At 43.9% G+C, this 23,456-nt stretch overlaps 1 protein-coding gene across 2 annotated transcripts in view; it reads right to left on the bottom strand.

Annotated features, from left to right (window-relative positions):
- The window catches only part of gatad2b (GATA zinc finger domain containing 2B), a 47,668-nt gene that overhangs the window by 10,173 nt on the left and 14,039 nt on the right, over positions 1-23,456 (bottom strand). The window contains exons 2-3 of one of the 2 annotated variants that reach the window (XM_087834542.1): positions 3,040-3,417; positions 1,266-1,395 (exon numbers count right to left, since the gene is read on the bottom strand). In XM_087834542.1, coding sequence (XP_087690668.1) covers positions 1,266-1,395; positions 3,040-3,416 — 507 coding nt within the window. In that variant the 5' untranslated portion in view covers position 3,417. Of the gene's footprint in view, positions 1-1,265; positions 1,396-3,036; positions 3,418-23,456 lie in introns of both variants that reach the window. The other variant, XM_087834541.1, reaches the window with a different exon arrangement.

Genomic DNA, 23,456 nt, shown 5'->3' with positions numbered 1-23,456 from the left:
CTTCCATCAGGACTTCCTGGTATCACTCTTGGTTGGTGGTATATCGGCAGCTTCAGTTCAGGGCTATGCTTCCTCCTCACGTCACCCACCCGGCCTGTTTCCCTGCTGCTCAGGACAATCTGCTGGGTGAGCTAACAGTGGCCCTGCTACCATCACTCGCCCCGACCGCAGGGCTTAACTCTTTAAGACCTACCATAGAACCAAGTCTGCCAGAGCTTATATTATATGTTTACATGCTGTGGAGCCATTTTTGGGAGCATTTCAAGTTGCTATACATCAACACAACCATTACAGCCTAGATTTTAATAATATGTCTGCATTAAGTGCATAGTAATTACATAAATTGCAAAAAAGTGCAATAAACTACAAAAAAATTGAAAATCATTTTTGTTTTTTTAACATATATTTCTAGTTAGAGAAATTTAAGAGGCTTATCCCTCAAAACTGTAAATACAAAAAAGTTGCACAAAATAGTTTCCCACCACAGGAAATTTATTTTGAGTGTCTTCATAGTTTTATTTTTGAAATACACCAATTTTTATACACTGCAGGAAAAACGAAAATAAATATTATAATGCAAATTTGCAAAAAAGCAGCATATGCATCAAAATAAACTATTTCCAGCAGTGCAATATGAGTCCTAAGCATCCCAGAAACCACACAGAAAGTCATAAAGTCAAAGATAACTTTTAAAAACACCAGTATAGGCTCATGAGGCCTTGATGGTAAAAAACTACATTTCCACGAAAATGTCGTCACTTCTGGTTTCGGGCAGGTCATGGTGGACATGCGATAGTTCGCGCTGACGTCTATTCCAATGTAGGAAGTGTTACAAACAGCTGATCGGATCGGCAAAGCGTGTTTCTGGAATATTATGTTTTTGTTGCTGCAAGTGCTTTTTATGCAGTTTTTGCAAAGCTATATGTGGAAGGAAACTGTGACCGAGGACAAGCTGATGGCATAAGATGTAAGTACAACTCCTCCGGTTTCATATGCAAAAAAAATTATTGCGCTAGCTCACGTGGTTGCAGAGCTACAGGGATTTAAAAATAGTTACGCAAAACAGAGCGTGCTGCTCTGACCGGCTTTAAAGGGTTAAGCTAGCTGCAGGGTTTTAGGGTGTGAAGCCAGGTCTCATTAAGTGTAGCATCCTGAAATATCTGAGCGACCTCTACACTGGATTTATGCACCAGCGTTAAAGGACTTGTACAGCGTATTCAGTCTATTTCTTCACCCTTGTCAGCAGTGCTGTGACGGCCTCTTACCTTGAACATGTCCAGGTTAGCCTTGTGCACGCGCTCCTCGGGCCGAGGTGTCGTTCTGGGACTGGAAGCCTCGTTGTCTGACAGGATGATAACATCCGGTGACGGAGTTCGTCTGTCATGATCAGCATCACTGGTAAGAAAAAAAGATCAAACACAAAGTGCAGTCAGCATTTAAAGTCGTACTTCATCATCACAGGATCCGACAGCTTTACTAAACTGCGTGGAGTCGCTTGACATCTGTTCTGCTGGTTTTCCCGGTAGGTTCAATAGAAGTCAGTTTACAGTAGGGCTGCACGATTAATCGTTAGAAAATCGCGATCTCGATTCATACTTATGTGCGATCTCATTTCCAAATGACAACGATTTAAAAAAAAAAAAAAAAAAAAAGACGACGATTGTACCGCATTTTGATCCGGGACGTAATCTGCATGAAAACAAGCGCTCACTCTTCCTGCTCAACTAATGACGAGGGCGGAGCCTTATACCACGTGATACAGAAGCTGGCTGCTAAAATTAGCAGGAAAAAACAACGGAGAGCACGTCAGGGATGACGAGAAAGTGACAGGAGAAAATCCGTCCCGGTCAACCACCCAAACATCAATAACGGGAACCTTATACAGCGCTTCCCTATACACGTCGAACTCCCGCAGGCACAAAGAAATTACGGAGGCTATCACTTATCACCTGACCAAAGATATGGCTCCATCAACACTGTGCAAAACGAGGGATTCAGGAAAACGATCAACACCCTAGACAAACGCTACACAGTGCCGTCCCGCAACTATTTTTCTATTGTTGCACTACCTGCTCTATACACGCAGTGTCGAGACATTTGTTGTTTTTATGTTTATTTATTGTTTTTATGTTCAGTCTCAACTGTTACGAAGTTGATGTGCAGCTAATAAGCGCAATAAATATTTATACTGGGAAAGAAAATCGTGAGAGAATCGTGATTCTCATTTTATGCAAAATCGTGCAGCCCTACTTTACAGGTTGTGAATCTTTAGTCGTGCTCGTTGGTTAAAAGCAGAATAACAAACAAACTGGGCCGTTTCTAACGTCCATGTTCTTAAACTTAAAAGCAAATCTTTCAGCAGCTCCAAACACAAAGGTTTGGGGACAGAAACAGTAATGTACACTGTCACACATTTATCAATGATTGAATATACTGTAGAGCAACACTAAATTACATGTAGGCTAGTGGTGCCCTCCTGTCATTGTTCCATGTTATATATACTGACTGATTTTTACAGCTGCCCTGCTGCATGTGCATTTGTCATTACTGTAAAACACCCATAAAACTAACCACACCTTTGCTACACCTGTGTTACTTTGTGCCGTTTAGTAATTTGGCCCCTTTAGAGTTTTCGTTACTTTCCGTGTGGTTGAAACCGTTGCTATCACCATGCACACAGTGTACATATAAACCCTGCTCTGTAGGGCCGAGCTGGCACCAAACACTGTGGACTATTCCACAGATTTCTCACTGAACCTGTGGAATAAGTTGGTCCCTCTGTACTCATGTAAAAGCCACAGAGACAGTGTGCCGTGGACAGTTCTTGCAGTTTGGTGGCCAAAAATGTGCCAACGAGGACAAAAGTGAAGACTTTCATTGACAGCTGAGGTTTCACCCGTTGGTTACTTCTGCAGAGTAAAACTAGCTGCTAAGCTGAACTGCTATTTTCCTTCACATAATCAAATAAACGATGCCTGGATTCAGGTAAACAAACACACATTCCTGCTCTTTACTGTTTAAAATGTTTATTCTCACCACCTCCTCCCAGCGCTCATGTCGACTGGCTCATCCAGGATGTTCTCCTTCCCATTCTTACTTGGTCCGACGGGGCTACTGTGGCTTCCCAGCCTCAGACTTCCATTTAACTTCTCCTCATAAGCGGCGCCCATTAGGCTCTGATGATGCAGGCTGCTGGCTCCGGGGCCTTTTCCATCTCCCAAGCTCCCTGCAACATCCAGGGCTGCTAGGTCAGCTAAGTCCTTGCGTTTAAGAAGCGCCAGCATCTTCAGGCGCTCCATGGCCTCGTGACCTTCCATTTTGAGGCGCTTGGCCAACGCCTCTTCTCGCTCACTGGTTGACTCAAGGCCTCGCTTAAGTAGGTTCAGCCTCAGCGCCTCCTCAGACATCTGCTCCATCCTAGAAACAAGAGAGGGCAGACAGGTTAGCAGAGCCGCCACAAACACACTCCTCTGTGTAACCTAAAGCATGAGTACAGTTATCCACCACACTGGGTGCAACAGCTGGACGACTCTGGAGCCTCCGATCCTTCCCAACCCTTATTCCAGATGTTCTCTCCTCCCAGCAAAGTTAATCCACGTTCCTCTGAAACCACGCGGAACAACTCCAAGTTATCCCAGCGATCAGAGCTCGAATCTGCTTTTAATCTGGTATTAACATGATTACATTTGTATATTTCTACACGTTTCCTAACCCAGATAATGTCATGCAGATGTAAACACAGAGAACACAGCTTTGCATGGCGCTCGATGATGAATACTGTTTTTGTGTAGACTGGGAAAAATAAAGAAATTAATCAATCGATAAGAAAAAGCAAAGAGCAACAAACACAACCCCATCAGATCATAGACCAGTTTAAAGGCAAACCTGTCCCTGCTAAGTTCCACTGTTAGCGTGACAAAACACACAAACCAGTGTGTAATGAAGAGCAGGAGCGAAGCTGACAGCAAACTCCTTCAGATGGAGGATTCAGATTAAACACAACATGTTTCAGTGATCGTCTCCTCTGGGTTACTGTAGAATAGTTTAAAGCATGAACGACTTCTGCATGTCGGCAAAGCTGAGAGGAAAGAGGCCAGACAGCGCCGAGGCACAACTTTGACTTTGAAGGTCTCTGTGTCTGGTTGAGCTGCACTTTTTACAGTCGCTCTGTAGTGACTGCAGAGAAACGTGTGGAGATCTTAGACTCCGAGTGAAAACCAGCAACCTCCAAGAACCACGGCCAACCAGTAAGGAAATACACATGTTCCCCAGCAGCTATGGGTGAACAACGTCCAGCGTGGAGAACCTCGAGCAAGTCTCATGTATGAAGTCGTGAGTCGTCAACATGAACACAAAGAATGAAACTACAATCCTTCAGCTCTGAGAGCTGACCTCTGACCTCTGACCTCTGCTCTCCTGGATGCTAATCACCCAGTCTGGAGGTCACTGCTCCGATTACCACACACACACAGACACACACACGCTCTCACACACACAGACACACACACGCTCTCACACACACACAGACACACACGCTCTCACACACACAGACACACACACGCTCTCACACACACAGACACACACACGCTCTCACACACACAGACACACACACGCTCTCACACACACACAGACACACACGCTCTCACACACACAGACACACACACGCTCTCACACACACAGACACACACACGCTCTCACACACACACAGACACACACGCTCTCACACACACACAGACACACACACGCTCTCACACACACACAGACACACACACGCTCTCACACACACACAGACACACACACGCTCTCACACACACACACGCTCACACACACACAGACACACACACACACACACACACACACACGCAGACACACACACACACGCTCACACACACACACACGCAGACACACACACACACGCTCACACACACTCACACACACGCTCACACACACACAGACACACACACACAGACACACAGACACACACACGCTCACACACACACAGACACACACGCACACACACACAGACACGCACGCACGCTCACACACACACACACACGCACGCTCACACACACATACGCTCACACACACACACACACGCACACAGACACACACACGCTCACACACACACACACACACAGACACACACACGCTCACACACACACACACACACACAGACACACACACGCTCACACACACACACACACGCACGCTCACACACACACACAGACTCACACACACACAGACACACACACACAGACACACACACACGCGCACACACACAGACTCACACACACAGACACACACACACACACAGACACACGCACACACACACACACGCACGCTCACACACACACACAGACACACACACACAGACACACACACACACGCGCACACACACAGACTCACACACACAGACACACACACACACACAGACACACGCACACACACACACACGCACGCTCACACACACACACAGACACACACACACAGACACGCACGCACAGACACACACACACGCACGCTCACACACACATACGCTCACACACACATACGCTCACACACACACAGACACACACACGCACACTGCTTGACTTGGTCACTTCCTGTTGGCAGCTTCTACCTGCTGGCGTCACCGTGGCGTGCCCTCACGCTGTCTTTTCACCGCTCTAATCTGCTCCTCCTCCTCGTGTCAGTGACCTCACATCTACATCTACAGCTGCCTCTTCAGCACAGGGAGGAGTCTCACTGCTCCCACAACACGGCTCTGCCCGCCACTTCTTCCTCTAATTAATTTGTGACGCAGCGGCGGAGTCGTCGCCTCCATTTGCTGGAGCACAAACACGAGCGGCTCGTGTAACCCCTCCGCCGATCCGGCCGCCTCGCCGCGTTTAATGAGCCAGAGATCTGCGCCGAGAAGCCAATCACGGTTTGCCTCGCTCCGCACGTCAGTAACTGGCACCCAGCGCTCTCGCACTTAGACTTCCCCTCCCCCTGGTTACTGCTGCCAGGCTTTACATAATATAATGACTGTTACAGTCAGCAGTGCCCCCAGACAAAGAAATAAACAAACACTTTCCCTTCGCTTCATCCACCACACCCTTCCAACACACTGCCAGGCCGATAATGGAGAAGAAAAGATGTACAATCACACCTCTCCTAAACCCCCGGCAGGATAAAACATTAAACATCTGTCACACTGGAAAACTGTGGCGCTCCAAGGAATGCTTCCCGTTCGCACCAGCAGATAGACGGCGTCCACACAGACGCACATGCAGCTCAGCATTCCGATAGAGGGCAGAGTTTTGTAATCCTCCCTCCTACTCCAGCAGTACAGTACCACAAAGAAACACTCCTCCCTTCTCCTCTACCCTCCCCCAACTCCTCAAACGCTCATCTTTTCCTCTCCCTCCTCTTTCACTGCAAAAATAAACACAAGCTTAATTTCAGGGGCCCCGTCGATGCCGCCAAAGCCGAGCGCTTCGTTTGTTCACGTTACACCAGCCAACAGCGTGTGTGCACGTGAGGAGGGACGGGAACCAAGACACAGAGAGGGTTTCTCTTTATTGCTGTGTGTGTGTGTGTGTGTGTGTGTGTGTGTGTGTGTGTGTGTGTGTGTGTGTGTGTGCAGGGCTAGAGGCAGAGACAGCAGCTCTCTCCTGAAATGACGCCAACTTGTAATTCCACCTCCCATCCCCCAAAACACACACACGTTTATTCAAAGAGCTGTCAATCAGAGGCTGCTACTAAAACATTCTCCTCACAATTAAACCCGTACTCTTCCTCACTGACGGCGCTGTTGGAAATCCGTGGCAGAGATAACCTTGATGTCTCGTCCTGTCGATGTGGCGCCAGATTAACAGTGTTTGGGTGTAATCGTAATAAAGCGAGCGCGCGGTTGAATCTGCAGCTCGACGTTCATCGTGAAAATCCATTTGCCCGACCGCCTCCTGTCTTCTGTCCACTCTGTCCTGTTTCTGTGGGAAAGTGTTTAATGTTCAAACTGATGGTTTCACTCGGCGGTGGATGCGAGTCTGATCCGTCAGGCCCGACATCCAATCGCTTCACTGATTTGATTTGTTTCATCCAACTGTAAATATGGAAGTTGTTATACTAAACTATTAGCACCTCAAGTCCAAATCCAACCTCTGATTTGGCTGCAGACGAGCAGCCGTGCCTGTTAAAGTCGGCCTGTATTCATACTAGAGATGGGCCGATCCGATATTACGTATCGGTATCGGTCCGATACTGACCTAAATTACTGGATCGGATATCGGAGAGAAATAAAAAATGTAATCCGATCCATTAAATATTAAAAAAGCACCTCACAAAACTTGCGACACGGCGTAACTCGGCTCATAACCGTAGCACGTTGGAGCAGTGTGGTCACGTGATTGAGCGGCTGTGTGTGTTTGTAGCCTGCTAGCAAACATTTCATATCCGAGGAAGTTATCTCAGAGAGAAGTAAAGCAAGTGTGTAAGTTCATCTCTGAATGTTTGTAAAGCATTCCCGCGTTAAGCTTAACAACCGATATATGGAGCGACTGCCTCTCTCTCTCTCTCTCTCTCTCTCCTGCTGCTACTTCAATCATGAAACTGATCAATGATCAGCTGATCAGCTTTTCTGTATTTCTTTTACTGTATATAGTAACTGTTAAGTCTAATATACCCTAGTAAGCTATAGTACTTTTTCCTTTGGGAAAGTACCATCTGTGCAGTCTGCAGTTCTGTTGAAGAAAGATGTTGAATCTATTTAATTATTCTTGAAAAATAATTTATTTCTGTGTATTTTTTTCACCCTGCATCAAATTAAAGTTGATTACATCGATTAAGCATCATGAGGTCGAGGTTGGGGGGTGGTTCCCTATTTTCTTTTGCTGGGAGTTTGCAACCCTATTAGTCAGGTTGCTTAATATTTCTGCTAAGTACTCTTTAAAATACCAGAATAGGGAGGATGGAGCAGGTTTAACTTTATTAGACTGATCAGTTGCTGAACTATGAAATATTTTGGGTGCAGTGTATTTTTTTTTTTACTTTACATACAGGTACAGTGGGGCAAAAAAGTATTTAGTCAGCCACCGATTGTGCAAGTTCCCCCACTTAAAATGATGACAGAGGTCAGTAATTTGCACCAGAGGTACACTTCAACTGTGAGAGACAGAATGTGAAAAAAAAATCCATGAATTCACATGGTAGGATTTGTAAAGAATTTATTCGTAAATCAGGGTGGAAAATAAGTATTTGGTCACCTCAAACAAGGAAAATCCCTGGCTCTCACAGACCTGTAACGTCTTCTGTAAGAAGCTTTTCTGTCCCCCACTCGTTACCTGTATGAATGGCACCTGTTTGACCTCATCATCTGTATAAAAGACACCTGTCCACAGCCTCAACCAGTCAGACTCCAAACTCCGCCATGGCCAAGACCAAAGAGCTTTCGAAGGACACCAGGAAAAGAATTGTAGACCTGCACCAGACTGGGAAGAGTGAATCTAAAAAAAAAATCAACTGTGGGAGCAATCATCAGAAAATGGAAGACATACAAGACCACTGATAATCTCCCTCGATCTGGGGCTCCACGCAAGATCTCATCCCGTGGGGTCAAAATGATCATGAGAACGGTGAGCAAAGATCCCAGAACCACACGGGGGGACCTGGTGAATGACCTGCAGAGAGCTGGGACCAAAGTAACAAAGGTCACCATCAGTAACACACTACAACGGCAGGGAATCAAATCCCGCAGTGCCAGACGTGTTCCGCTGCTGAAGCCAGTGCATGTCCAGGCCCGTCTGAAGTTTGCCAGAGAGCACATGGATGATACAGCAGAGGATTGGGAGAATGTCATGTGGTCAGATGAAACCAAAGTAGAACTTTTTGGTATAAACTCAACTCATCGTGTTTGGAGGAAGAAGAATACTGAGTTGCATCCCAAGAACACCATACCTACTGTGAAGCATGGGGGTGGAAACATCATGCTATGGGGCTGTTTTTCTGCCAAGGGGACAGGACGACTGATCCGTGTTAAGGACAGAATGAATGGGGCCAAGTATCGTGAGATTTTGAGCCAAAACCTCCTTCCATCAGTGAGAACTTTGAAGATGAAACGAGGCTGGGTCTTCCAACATGACAATGATCCAAAACACACCGCCCGGGCAACAAAGGAGTGGCTCCGTAAGAAGCATTTGAAAGTCCTGGAGTGGCCTAGCCAGTCTCCAGACCTCAACCCCATAGAAAATCTGTGGCGGGAGTTGAAAGTCCGTGTTGCTCGGCGACAGCCCCAAAACATCACTGCTCTTGAGAAGATCTGCATGGAGGAATGGGCCAAAATACCAGCTACTGTGTGTGCAAACCTGGTAAAGACCTATAGTAAACGTTTGACCTCTGTTATTGCCAACAAAGGTTATGTTACAAAGTATTGAGTTGTATTTTTGTTATTGACCAAATACTTATTTTCCACCCTGATTTACGAATAAATTCTTTACAAATCCTACCATGTGAATTCATGGATTTTTTTTCACATTCTGTCTCTCACAGTTGAAGTGTACCTCTGGTGCAAATTACTGACCTCTGTCATCATTTTAAGTGGGGGAACTTGCACAATCGGTGGCTGACTAAATACTTTTTTGCCCCACTGTATAACAGAATAGCTTTAGTGTTGTTGTTGTTTTTTAACTTGAGTATGAACTTATACAAAATGCAGCAAGATATTAAAAAAACAGTTTTATTGAATAAAAACACACTATATCGGATTCATATCGGTATCGGCAGATATCCACATTTATGATATCGGCATCGGTATCAGACATAAAAAAGTGGTATCGTGCCATCTCTAATTCATACGTAGTAGGTGCACTGCAGTTGGTCACACTCAGGCATGCAAACGTCTGCTCGGAGCCTCGCACTCCCAAAATCTATGCTGCTTAGAGCCAAGCGGACCACAGCATATCTGCAGACACTGAAGCTTATAGGACACCTTTAAGTATGCACAGCACATGACGCAAACGTAATAATGTTAGTGCAACAGAATCACAGACTGTACTCGGACTTCTCGAGTTTTCTGGACTTTACAAGTCAGGTGAACATTTGTGATGATGTACTTTGTGCTTCTGCTGCTATGGCTTATTCCACTCTCTGTTACTCGATGCTAACGATGCAGCTACCATCCTGTTCTTATTTCGACCGTTGTTATTCTGATGTTTCTCAGATGTCTCAAAAACAAAAATATGCAAATGGGAACATCTCTGCACTGAATTCAGCTGCAGAAAAAGTGGGACCACTCCCCTCACGATGTTCTGCTGCTGGTTTGTTATTCATGCATTTTATCAACAAATGAGCAGAAGAAGAAACAGGTGTTTCAGACAGCTGCCATCCAAACGCACACAATGAAAGCCAGACTGCTTACAGCTCCACCTATTGACTAAAAGACAAGACGATCAATAACCTGACTACTGTGACTACGTGTGGTTTCACAGTCTGCTACTTTGTGGCTGAATTGTTTCCAATTGCCTCCATGTTGTTATCATAGCACTAATAGTTGACCAGCAAATAAACTGTCACGGTTGGACCAGCGCAGGTGGCACATAGAGAAGCATCCAAGGTGAAGGCAGCACCCATCTCCTCTCTTAGCTCCTCGTGCTGCTGTAACTTGGTATAGCAAACACAGCTTGGTATCACTGCATCCTATACTTTCCCACCACTAGTCTGTCAGCTTGGTTAGCCATCACCAGTTGGTCTGTTTATTTTGGTCCCACAGGAGCTTAGCTTAATCATTCTCAACCAGAATAAGGACAATTTTGACAAAACACACTGAGCAAAAGTCAAGAATATTAAAACGTGTTAAAGTCTCTCCTAAAACATTAAAAAATGAGATATTATTCTTCTTGTCTCTGCGTCTCATTGACAAACTGGTGCATAAATAGACTGACTGACGATATGACAATGCTAACGACCTGGAGCACAAGCGCCTCTCTTCCACTGATGTTGTTGGACCTTAATGAAACAAAATGTCCCGAGTGGCTTGTGTCCCATCCACAGTAACGTCATTGCTGCTGTATGGTGGAAACGCCTTGTTGCTAATCATATCAACCATCCTTCAGGAAAGCACCAGAGTCAGCTACCATCTGGCTTCTTCAGCTCGTGTGCTAGAAAACAATAAAACCTTCCTGTGATTGCAGGAGGAAGGAGCCTAGCTCATTGGTCCAGCAGACACACTAAAGCAGCAATGCGCACGCACACACACACACACACACACGCGCACACACACACGCACACACACACAGTTGGCTGTGTGAAGATGCTGATGACAGGGTTGCTGGGAATATGACCAAAATTTGCATGTGGCTACTTTTTGATACTAATGAGGCCGATCAGAACACCGCCCATAGCAACAGAGTTGCAATTGGTAGTGGGGAGCAGCTAAGGACTCGATGGTTGTGGGATAAAGACTCAGACTTGGACTTGCGAGGAGAATGCTGATGCTTTGTTCCTGAATAATCGATCGCGAGTAAAATACGACAACAATCGCGCACGCCTTCACCTGCCGTCTGTGGACGCACAGCGCATAAGGCGACTCACACCTTATGCACAGACTGCTCTTTATTAAATGAGACAACAGCTCATTGTGGGGGTTGCTATGACAACCAGTCATCTATTTTTAAGACATACCACTAATCAATTCCTGTTCTGCTGTTGCCTGAGGGGTGGGGGTATGCAACAACATGCAAACCCCAACCCCCATGTTCTGTTTGTGTGCGGGTGGTATTACGGGGGTGTTTCCTTTTTTTCTTTTTTTTTGAGGGGGGGGGGGGGGGGGGGGGGGGGCAACAGCGACCAAGACACTAAGCAGGGGGGAGTGTGCAGTAGGAAACAAAGAGCAGAGCAGAGTGAATGAGTACTGAGGATCCATCTGATACCAGCGCGTGACGCCGAGTCAAACTACTGCAATCACTCATCCAGTAACCAGGAACCCACACACACCTGCAGATCCTGCCCTCCCCCCGATCACGTCAACAAGTATGAAGTGTCGAATACTTACAGGTTAAAGCATAAATATAGGTCATACATTCATACATTTTCCTAACCTAACTGCATCTATGACCTTTTTTGTGTTATTTGCACAAATATACACGTTACTCACAAAACAGTAAATGACTACACTGTAATTAAATCAGTATTTACCTGCAGTGATCCTTTCATGACTGAAATAAAAGGTCCTAAGACCCAAACCCTTCATTCATTCATTTCTCTTTCATATTTGTGCATATTGGGACCCGATGAATGTAAAAACAAAGAATTACCAGATTTATTTATTTTTTTACCGGACTTTTGTTTCTGAGAGCCACATATGAGGATGTTCGTCTAATATTTTGATAGCACAGTGGCAGCATAATGTCCTCGTAAGTGCATATCAGGCCCTTGTAGAGCAAAATTGAGTATTTTGGTCTAAACAACCCAAAATGTGATGTCCACATATGTGGACGCAGGTCCGAGGAGGTTAAATAGGACATTTAGACCACGGAGCCCTGTACAGGTTTAACACTGTCCATGAGGCTACATTTAAAAGGGTTCTTAGAGCATGTAGCACCACTCATACGCTCTCTGAGTACAGAATATCATGTCACCTGAGGACAAACCCTCTGCCAGCTCCGGACAAACCTGACAGAGGGGACAGGGCAGCACTTGACTCAAACACCATCTCCTCCACAAGATCCAGCTTACAGGTGGATGTAGGGCTGCTCGATTATGGCAAAAATGATAATCACGATTATTTTCACTGATATTGAGATCTCGATTATTTGACGATATTTATTTAACAATAATAATGTGTTGAATAATGACTTTAAAGATTGTCAAAAAATAATATAAAATAGTGCAAATGTTTGCAATATAAAAATAAATGAAAAATGTAAACATCTATGTTTAGTGAACTTTGCAGTGTTGCTCTGTGGTGCAGCTACGACACTGTAGCAAAGTTTACACACTGTGTCTACTTGATCCACGTCTGACTCAGAACCCATAATGTTTCCACACCACTCAAGTTTTTTTACCTCTTTAACCAACAGCAGTCACTCTCCTCTCCAAATAACTTCTGCTGAGCTTTCCGAGCTTCCCTCGGGTCCTCTTAATCAGCGGGCCCCAACCCCCGGGCCTCGGACCGGTACCAGTCCGTGAGTCGTTTGGTACCGGGCCGCGAGAGTTGAGGCTCAGGTGTGAAATGTATAGTTTTCAGGGTTTTTATCGGTTTTCAGCGTTATTTTGTTATCGTTTTTATCGTTAACTCGGTTTTCCTGGGTCTTTTCACGTGTGTTATGAATAAATCTTCTTTTTTTCGGTACCGGTACTAGTTTTATTTTGTTGTATTTATCCACGACACCTTAAAGGCCGGCCCGTGAAAATATTGTCGGGCATAAACCGGTCCGTGGCGCAAAAAAAAAAAAAAAGGGACTGCTGATCTTAATTGTTGTGACACGTTCAAAATGCAGAGAGGTGCGCTCGATTTGCCACACGGAGCAGCGCGGGAGTAAAGCACGAGGGAGGGGCTAATAATCGGCCCAGATCGTAATCGAGATTAAAATTCGATTAATTGAGCAGCCCTAGGTGGATTCCCCTGTTCCAGTGCGGCTCGCTAACAATGAAGAAGCATCTACTGTGCCCCCGTACACCCCCGGAGCTTTTTCACCAGTTTTTGGAGAAATGTTGTGTTTGTCCAACCACTGAACACCAACCTATGAATCATTCAGGGATAAACTTCAAAGATTCAGTCTTAAATGACGTCTTCAGACACTGTTCCTCACAGCCTGTCACAAAAACACAATTTCATTTCACTCTATAATGAAACGTTAAAGCTGGGGCTGTGTGATATGACCAAAATCTCCTGATATAAGACATTTATCGTAACGACAACCATATAAATCACAAACATGTTACTTTTCTGTAAATTCTGTGAATCTCGGGCAGCTCGACTTGTATGAAGTGTTTCCAGCTGGGCGTCGTGTAGCTGGAGGCGAGTGTTTTGGAGAGTGTTTTAGATAGGAGTTGTAATGGCCGCCATTTTCTTTGTGAGTATTTATTATGCGGCGTGCTGCGGGGAAAAGCCTGCTCTAACGTTTGAGTCTAAGGTGTATTAGGAGCACCTGGCGGCTCTTCTTTTCTTCTCATCAGTAAACTCTCTCCACACTCTTTGGCGTGATTCTTGCGTTGGCGGTTGTAGAGGTTTGCTGTGTTTGAGTCTGAGGTGGGGACCGTTTGCAGCATAATTTGCAGAGTACAGTTTTATCTGGTCCGTGTCAGACTTTTCATAACCAACCATGTCCATGCTACAGAGGCAGCCCCGCGTTTAGGAACAAGGTCCTCGATTTGTTTGGACTGGTCCTTTGTCATCATTTTAGCTTATTTTGAAAAATTTCAACAGGATCTTCAGCTTTATTGTGAAAGGTTTATATGGAAAACAAACAAGCAGACGGCGGAGCCACACGCTGGGTTTACCGTCGTTGTTACTGACATCAACTCGTAAAATCAGGCCCTTGTCCGTCCGTAGTGGTTATTTTAAATATAAGAGAGAGAACTGCTGCTACAGTGACCATCAAAACCATGAAAAACAGCCGTAACTGTTTATTTTGCGATACCATGAAACAAACGATAGATGTTCTTATATGGTTATATTAAACAGCCCTCGTTACAGCAGTTTGTTGGTGGTATTGTGAACAAAGTGACCACTACATACAAGTCCATTTATCATGTCAACACATCATCCCAGCCGCACAATCAATATTATAGAAGCCTATGAAGGAAGATCCACGTACTGGGAGATTTACCAGAGCAACACTGACTTTAACAGATTTGTTAGATATCATATTCTAAACATATTGTGAAAATATTTAAAATGACAGCTGTGCTATTGTGTCTTTTTCTCATTTTTATATTGATTATATTGATTTTTACTTTAACTAATGTGCCATTGATTAATTAAAACTGAAATAATTGATTTAATACATCTTTAAAAGCAGGTCATTACTGCACTGTTTCTGTCATTCTTTGATGGGTTCATGTATCGCTGACCTCTGAGGCTGAGTCTGTAATTACCTGCTAGTTCTGACTTAGTAAACTCAGTCTGGACCTCTGACAGCTCAGTGACACAGCACCATGATGGCATCAGCTCGACTTCACTGTGTACTTAACCCTCATGATTCATGTTTACAATGGAAGTAGCCTACAACACAATACCCCTCATTATCTGTGCTTTTTGAAAATATACATACAATTTTACACACTAGCATCTAAAAAAAGGCCCATTCATCCAAATTTATTTTGAAAAGTCAAAATCTCTGAAAGAGAAATGACTGACCACAGCTGAGCTGGGCTGTAAGCTCAGGGTTCAAAATGATCTTTTATTATGTAGCAGTTAGTGGCAACAATGTCACAGCAAGGTGGCAAAAAACCCAAAACAACAAACAACCCAGTGACCAAAGTTCTCTCTCTCTTTACTTTTAAGGGAACAGCTTTCATTTAGTCTGTGAACAGGAAGGAGCAGATCTGGATAATAAGGCTGTTCTGTAAACACCTGGACATGAACAACTTGACCTTAAAAACAAAGATCAGCTTAGATGTCGCTGTACTTGGGCCTCGTACAGTGAGCAGACCAGCTGTACATTCATCCATTCATCATGATCCATTTCACAGAGCAAATACAACACAAATAGCTAATAGAAAAGTATAAATAGATGAAAAACACTGCTCTACTAAAAAATATGCACTTGTTGGTGGGTAGCAGCAGCCACAGAGTGTGAGTCATATTGAACATTGTACCATGTTATTCTAGTGTTCTGTACCATCATGTAACATGGCAGCGTTGTGACTGCAGGTGAGGGGGGGGGGGGGGGGGGGGGGTGGTGGTGGTGAAGCTCAGTAGGTGGATTCACTGGGCTTAGCGGTCAGCCATTTCTCTGCCTGGCTGTCCTACTTATTAAACACCTGTACTTCCTGTCAGGGGGCATGAGGCTGAACAGGTGAGACAAGTTTTCTGAGACACTGTTTGCTAGTTAAGTCCTTCAGAGATGGGCACAGCCGATGATCTGCAGCTGCCACCAACCATGATGCAGTGGCTGAGGACACCCTCGATGGTGCTGTGGTAACAAGGATCCTAAGGATGTCTTTGTTGGACTTGTGTTGAGCTTGTGTTCACACCACCATGCTGCCAGTTTTTTAACCTCCTTGCTGTACAGTCTCATCTCCTGATGAGGCAACATATCCTCCTGTACAGACTTAACTCCAGCCTGGATGACGTCCCCAGCGACAATACAGATTCCCTCAGGACAGACCTGCACTGTTTGTTTATCACGGTGTACAGCTGGGAGGACGCCATGCTAACATTAGCATCAGGTGGTACGTACACTGCAGCGATGATCACTGTGAGCTCTCTGCACAGCACAGTCAGAGCTTCCAGTGTGTGAGTGTGATCCTACCGTTCACCAGTCTGATCACACAGAGACACTAAAGTTTAGCCAAGTTTACCCTCAATCATTCACACATGCTCTGTGAAACTGTGAGCTCCTGGCTGCTGGCTGCCTACGTGCCGCCATCTTGCATGGGAGATCACAAATTTTGATATGAGACAGATATGATGATTATATATACGTAATAGTGAGCTCGGAGGTCAAAGGTGACATGATATTTGGATCCAGACAATTATTTGAATCCCCCTTTAACCATTATTATTTCTTAAATGTTGCCAAAACAAACAAAGGCAGAGTCATTTTAATCATCGTTTTAAAGATAAAAACATTTTTCTGACAGTTTGACCTTATTTGACCTTGGAGGAGAGGTCAGAAGTGCGAACCTGTTATTTAAAATCCCTACATACTATTGTGTAGAGACTGATGTGTTGTCAGGACAAGTAATGGCAATTTAACAACAAACAAACAGTTTTAAATAGCTCTATATGACCTTAATCTACTGACAGTGAAGATAGTTAAATATGGCGTATTTAAAACCTTTATAAGGGACTCTGTATGTTGACAGTACACACCTGTAAGGATCAGAGTGCCTAAATATAACCAATAACTCTTTACGTTGGCTTTGAAGACCTCGATATAGCAAATGCTCTTGGATGATAATTATAATAATAATAATAACTCAAAGTGCTATAATATATAAAGCACTTTCAAACAAAGTGCTGTACAACTATTTGAAACTAAAAAGATAAAATAAATAATAAATAAAAGCCACAGAATTAAGACATGTAAGAACAAATGTGTCTTCAGCTTAGTTTTAAAAACCTCCACAGAGCAGCCTGCTGAATATCTTGAGGGAGGTTGTTCCACAGAAACAGGAAAAAGCTCTCCAATAGTCTTTTTTCTGGCTCTAGGAACCTTTAGAAGGCCAGAGTCCTGAGATCGGAGAGCACCAGATGGAACATAAAGATGTAAAAGGTCGGAGACGTATGAAGGTGCCAGTCCATTTAAAGCCTTGTAGGTGAGCAGCAGGACCTTAAAATCTGCTCGAACCTGACAAGATAGCCAATGCAGAGATCTCAGTACAGGCTAATGTGCTCACATTTCCCAGTTCTTGTTAAAATGCGAGCAGCTGCATTTTGCACCATCTGTAGACCTCTGAAACTTTTCTTTGGCAGCCCAGAAAGACGAGCGTTACAATAATCAATACGTGAGGACACAAATGCATGGACAAGAACCTCTGCAGTGTCGCTTGATAAAACGTGTCTGATTCTGGCTGATGTTCCTCTAATGATAAAGGCGGTCTTTGTTATCTCTTTTACATGAGATTCAAAAGAGAGCACCATGAACCACACGCACAAGTTTTTTTACCTTGTTCCTGCAATTTATGACACTCATCAATTCTCAAGATCAAATTTTGGGACAAGTGCTGAAATTTGTGTGGCCCAATGACCATCAACTCTGTCTTATCAGGATTTAGGAGCAAGAAATTATCTGATAACCAGCCCTTAATTGCAGATAGACAAGATTCTAGTTTAGAGACTTCAGCACAATTTCCAATGGTTAAAGGAACATAAAGCTGCAGGTCATCAGCGTAACAATGAAAGGTTACATTAAAAGAACACCAAGAGGCAGCAGGTACAAAGAAAACAGCAACGGTCCAAGTACGGAGCCCTGAGGGACCCCACGCCTCACTGCACAGGTCTCTGAGAGATCATTTTTAAAACTGGTGGTTACCATGACCCCGCTCTGCACCCATACGACATTTTATCTGAATTCAATCACAAGTTTTTGACCTTTTGTATTCACAGACAGAATGACACGCGAGCGTGCATCCAAAAAGAAAAACAAAAACAACGCAGTGGGAGGCGAGCAGGAGGAGCAGGCGGGTGGGTGTGGGCGTTGTTGGAGTGTTAGGGCAGCCACTGCATTTTGAGAATGAAGAAAAGCTCCTCTTTGAGAGGCCCTTTGATAAGAAAAGACTGACTGCTTTAGACCAAAGGGTGGGGCATACGCTCTTCCACAAGCCAACAGAGAAACAGAAAGAAAACTGCAGGAACAGGAGACGTTTAGTCAAAGTACAGACATCTTAAAATGAGGCTGAATGTGGCATCAACACAAACACACCCACACTGAACAGTCAGCAGATCTGCACAACATGCTAACCTCCACACATTTCACTTTCATGTAACACTTGTGTGCTTCAGACATAACCACTGCTAGATGCTGGTGACTGATCACATCTGGAGCAGATTTAAATGAAAAGCATCAACACCACCAGCAACATGTGCGTGCACATCTCCAAACTCGTATACGCTTTAGAAACTTTCTGCACATCTACAGGTTTCCATTATAGTCTCAGTAGAAACACTAGAATCAGAATCAGCAGGTCAGACAGTTAGTAACCCACTGATGTCAACGTTTTCAGATTCATCCACGTCACAAATAAAGATGTTATATGAAATTACTTCTCAGCCCAGGAAACTTATGTTTGACACGCTAAAAAAACATTTGAATGCAACGAGGATTTTTGAATTGCAGTTACTGCAGTCTTGTTTCCCATGATGCAATCTGCATGCTTTCACTGCTTTCCTCTCTAAAATGTTTCTGCATCTCAAATGTAACGATATCTTATCAGCCTATAGTTGCCTTTAGTTGTTTTCACAAAGAAAAAGAAAGATGAAAATTCCTGTTTGCTCAAAATCTGCTCATTGTCAGCATATATACATGAAGTCATGGACTTTAACTATGTGCACTATATTGCCGAGCGTATTCACCTCACCCATAAAAATCATTGAATTCAGGTGTTCCAATCCCATCCATGGACACAGGTGTATAAAACCAAGCACGTGGGCACAAAGTCTGCTTCTCCAAACACATTTCTGACAGAGCGGCTCACTCTCTGCAGCTCAGGGTGCAGCGCACACTTGTGCAACACGTCTAGTTAACTGTTAGCTGCATTATAACAAAGTGGAAGTGATTGGGAACGACAGCAACTTGCACACACAGTGGTAGGCTACATAAAATAAATCACAGAGTGGGATCAGCAGATGTTGAGGTGCATAGTGTGCAGAGGTCGCCAACTTTCTGCACACTTCATGTGGTCTTCAAATTAGCTTAAGAACAGTGAGAGCTTCATGACTGAGCAGCTACATCCAAGTCTTACAACTCCAAGTACAATGCAAGCATCAGATGCAGTGGTGTAAAGCACGCCAGCACTGGACTCTGGTTCTGGTGGTTGTCAGGAGGACGGTACTCGTCTGCCTCCATTGAGTGAGGTGTAAAGTTTGCAGGAGTAGGGATCATGTTGTGGGGTTGTTTTTCAGGAGTTTTGCTCCCCTTAGCGCCACTTAAAGAAACTCTTAATGTTTGGACAATTTTATGCAACCAACTTTGTGCGAACAGTTTAGGGATGGCCACTTCCTGTTCCAGCATGGCTGTTCACCAGTGTACAAAGCAAGGTCCATAAAGACATGATGAGCAAGTCTGGTGTGGAAGAACTTTTTTGCACAATGACCTGACCTCAACCCAACAGCACAGCTTTGGGATGAATTAGAGCAGGCCTTCACCGTTTGACCTCAGTTCTGGAAGAATGACTAGCACACTCCTAAACCTCGTGGGAAACCTTCACAGAAGAGTCGACGCTGTTATAGCTTCAACTCTTCTGTGGGCCGACACAATATCAGACCCTATGGATTAAGAATAGGACGTCACTCAAGTTGATGTGCATGTGAAGGTAGATGAGTGAATACTTTTGGCAGTACAGTATATATGGTGCCTGACAAAACATTTGAGCCAACCCAAAGACAGTGGAACTTTAAGAGGCATAAAATAACATGTCATATTAGTGGATAATTTCAGTGACCCCTATGAGCAAGCACTTTGGTGACAGCGGGAAGGAAAAACTCCCTCTAAACAGGAAGAAACCTCCAACAGAACCTCCAGGGAGGGGCGGCCATCTGCCATGGAGGTCAGAAGAAGTGGCAGGCCTATCTACCATACTATCTACAGATGAACAGTATCTGAAAGTCATGTCCTCAAGAAACAGGGAAGAAAAGACTTGACACAGGACCTACGACACGTATCTGACCCTTCAGTTTATCCGTCTGTTCGCCAAACTTAATCCAAAATAGTTTCATTTCAGTGAAGGGTGGCTTTCAAGAAGTCATTCTGAAGCAAAGCAAATAGGACAGAGGTACGCCAGATTACACAGAAACTCAGCCAGAAATCAGTGGTAGCAGGTTTTATAAAGCGACAAATCCACATTTTTAATTTTTGGTTCAAATATTACAGAAGAGGTCAACATTTGTAAAAATCAGTGGAGGCCGTCACGGTTTGAGTCATTTCAGCCAGTTGTGGTGGGGATCTTGTCAAAATTAATGATATATTAATGCAGAAAAGTCATATCAGATTTTGATCAGCAGTGCAAAACCACGTGGAAAGAACCTGACTGGTAGCCGTGTCATTTTTCAGCAAAACTATGACACCAAATATATTGTCAATGCAGTAAAAGAAGACATAGTGTTACATTGTCTCCCTATCAGTCATGGAGTGACCTTCAAAAGGCAGCTAGGAGGAACAAAAGAGCAAACTTCCAAAGGAGAGCTGTGGGATGTCTCCAAGAGGCCTGAGTAATTATCACAGAATACTAAATAAATTACAAGACAGCTTGACTAGAAAAAGTGTATAAACCCAACACAACAGTTACGGGAACGTCAGGTCCATGGCTGCACTGGCACACAGACACGTCTGCCCCGTTTAACGTTGAAAAATGAATTTGTGGCATTCAGTATCTGAGTTTAGAATAATCTACCTTCGAATTATGTTGAGCACTTTCATCAAACTATTTCGGCAGAGGAAGTGTGCGCCTGGGACCGACAAAACAACAAAACAACAGGAGTCTCTGAGTAAGAGACCTTATCACCTTATTTTGGTTTAGAAATTCTGTTTGCAGCTGCTGTGGAAATTTTTATGTTTACCCACATTATCTCACTGAGTGGATTAGTTCATACTAAAAGTGAGGAAAAGCAAAGTCCAAATGAAAGTGAAGGAGAGCGTAACACAAAGGGTTTGTAGCCCTGCGGACATGCTGATGGATGTTAGTAAGTTAAGTCTATTAGTAGCAGCCAGCCAACCTGGTGATGTCTGCACTCGCACAAGATGGCTCTGCACTCGCTCTGAAAACTTTAAACTCTTTTAAAAAGTCCTACAATGAGGCTGCAAAAGGTTCACTTGCAACTAGACAGAAACAGTATTTAAGCAACTGTACCTCATCAACGATGACAATATGGCGCCAAATCACACGACAGCCCACCTCAGACAACCTAACAGTGTGTCGTCGTTTTTTGGCACCACCTCAGAGATTCTTATGTACTGGGGTTTTTTGCATCCCATGGTACTGAAGGTTTTGAGCATTTTTCTAAGCATATCAGGTATCAGACATCAGGTTTGAAAACCTAGTACTCTAACCACCTCATAGGACTGTGCAGTAGGGCTGCTCGATTATGGCAAAAATGATAATCACGATTATTTTCACTGAAACTGAGATCTCGATTATTTATTTAACAATAACAATGTGTTGAATAATGACTTTAAAGATTGTCAAAAAATAATATAAAATAGTGCAAATACTGATAACAATATAAAAATAAATGAAAAATGTAAACATCTATGTTTAGTGAACTTTGCAGTGTTGCTCTGTGGTGCAGCTACGACACCGTAGCAAAGTTTACACACTGTGTCTACTTGATCCACGTCTGACTCAGAACCCATAATGTTTCCACACCACTCAAGTTTTTTACCTCTTTTCAACCAACAGCAGTCACTCTCCTCTCCAAATAACTTCTGCTTAGGTTTCCGAGCTTCCCTCGGGTCCTCTTAATCAGCGTCCCCAACCCCCGGGCCTCGGACCGTACCGGTCCGTGAGTCGTTTGGTACCGGGCCGCGAGAGTTGAGGCTCAGGTGTGAAATGTATAGTTTTCAGGGTTTTTATCGGTTTTCAGCGTTATTTTGTTATCGTTTTTATCGTTTACTCTGTTTTCCTGGGTCTTTTACGTGTGTTATGAATAAATCTTCTTTTTTCGGTACCAGTACTAGTTTTATTTTGTTGTATTTATCCGCGACACCTTAAAGGCCGGTCCATGAAAATACTGTCGGGCATAAACCGGTCCGTGGAGCAAAAAAGGTTGGAGACCGCTGCTCTTAATTGTTGTGACACGTGTTCGAAATGCAGAGAGGTGCGCTCGATTTGCCACACGGAGCAGCGCGAGAGTAAAGCACGAGGGAGGGGCTAATAATCGGCTCAGTCATTTTTAATGATCGTTGAAAGTCCAGATCGTAATCGAGATTAAAATTCGATTAATTGAGCAGCCCTACTGTGCAGGTTAGCTAAACTCTGCAAAATAATTTCCAAATTAATTATTTGGAAACACGGCTGCTCCTAAAACACACACAAAAATACTTTTTTGGCCAAAGTTCAAACTTCATTCATTCGAATCTGCCCTAGTAACCTCAAGCTTTACTTTGACAGAATTTTCATTTTCTCAAATTTTTATATTTCGATAATTTCGATATTTCCTATAAAATATTTTGCTATTTTATCCACAAAACAAATGTTATATAGAAGGCAAAAGAAGAGGCTTCTGTACTACATGCTATGGTAAGTATTAATAAAGCATCACAATCTAAGTTTCTGAAGAAGTCACTTGGATGATGATGAAACATTTCTCTGAAAACGCCGCGTCCACACGAACAGAATCAACTTTTTGGGATTTCATTATGTCGCACAGAAACACCATCTGCACTTGTATCCCATCATCCACTGTTGGTATGTTCCTTTATTTTCCATGAAATAAGATAAATGACATTTTTTAAAAAAAAATTGTGCTGTCGGCGTTAATCTTGTTAAAATGACGTTAACGCCATAACCGCATTAACGTGGCAAATCTCAGCCAATCTTAGCGAGTTACCGCGGATCGCCCCGTGCGTGGGGCTGCCCGGCGTCAACATGTTAGC

This window comes from Neolamprologus brichardi, chromosome 22, assembly GCF_056152115.1.
Source record: "Neolamprologus brichardi isolate AB-2024 chromosome 22, ASM5615211v1, whole genome shotgun sequence".
NCBI lineage: Eukaryota > Metazoa > Chordata > Actinopteri > Cichliformes > Cichlidae > Neolamprologus > Neolamprologus brichardi.
Note: the sequence above shows the minus strand (reverse complement) of the source record. Positions and strands in the feature narration are given on the sequence as shown.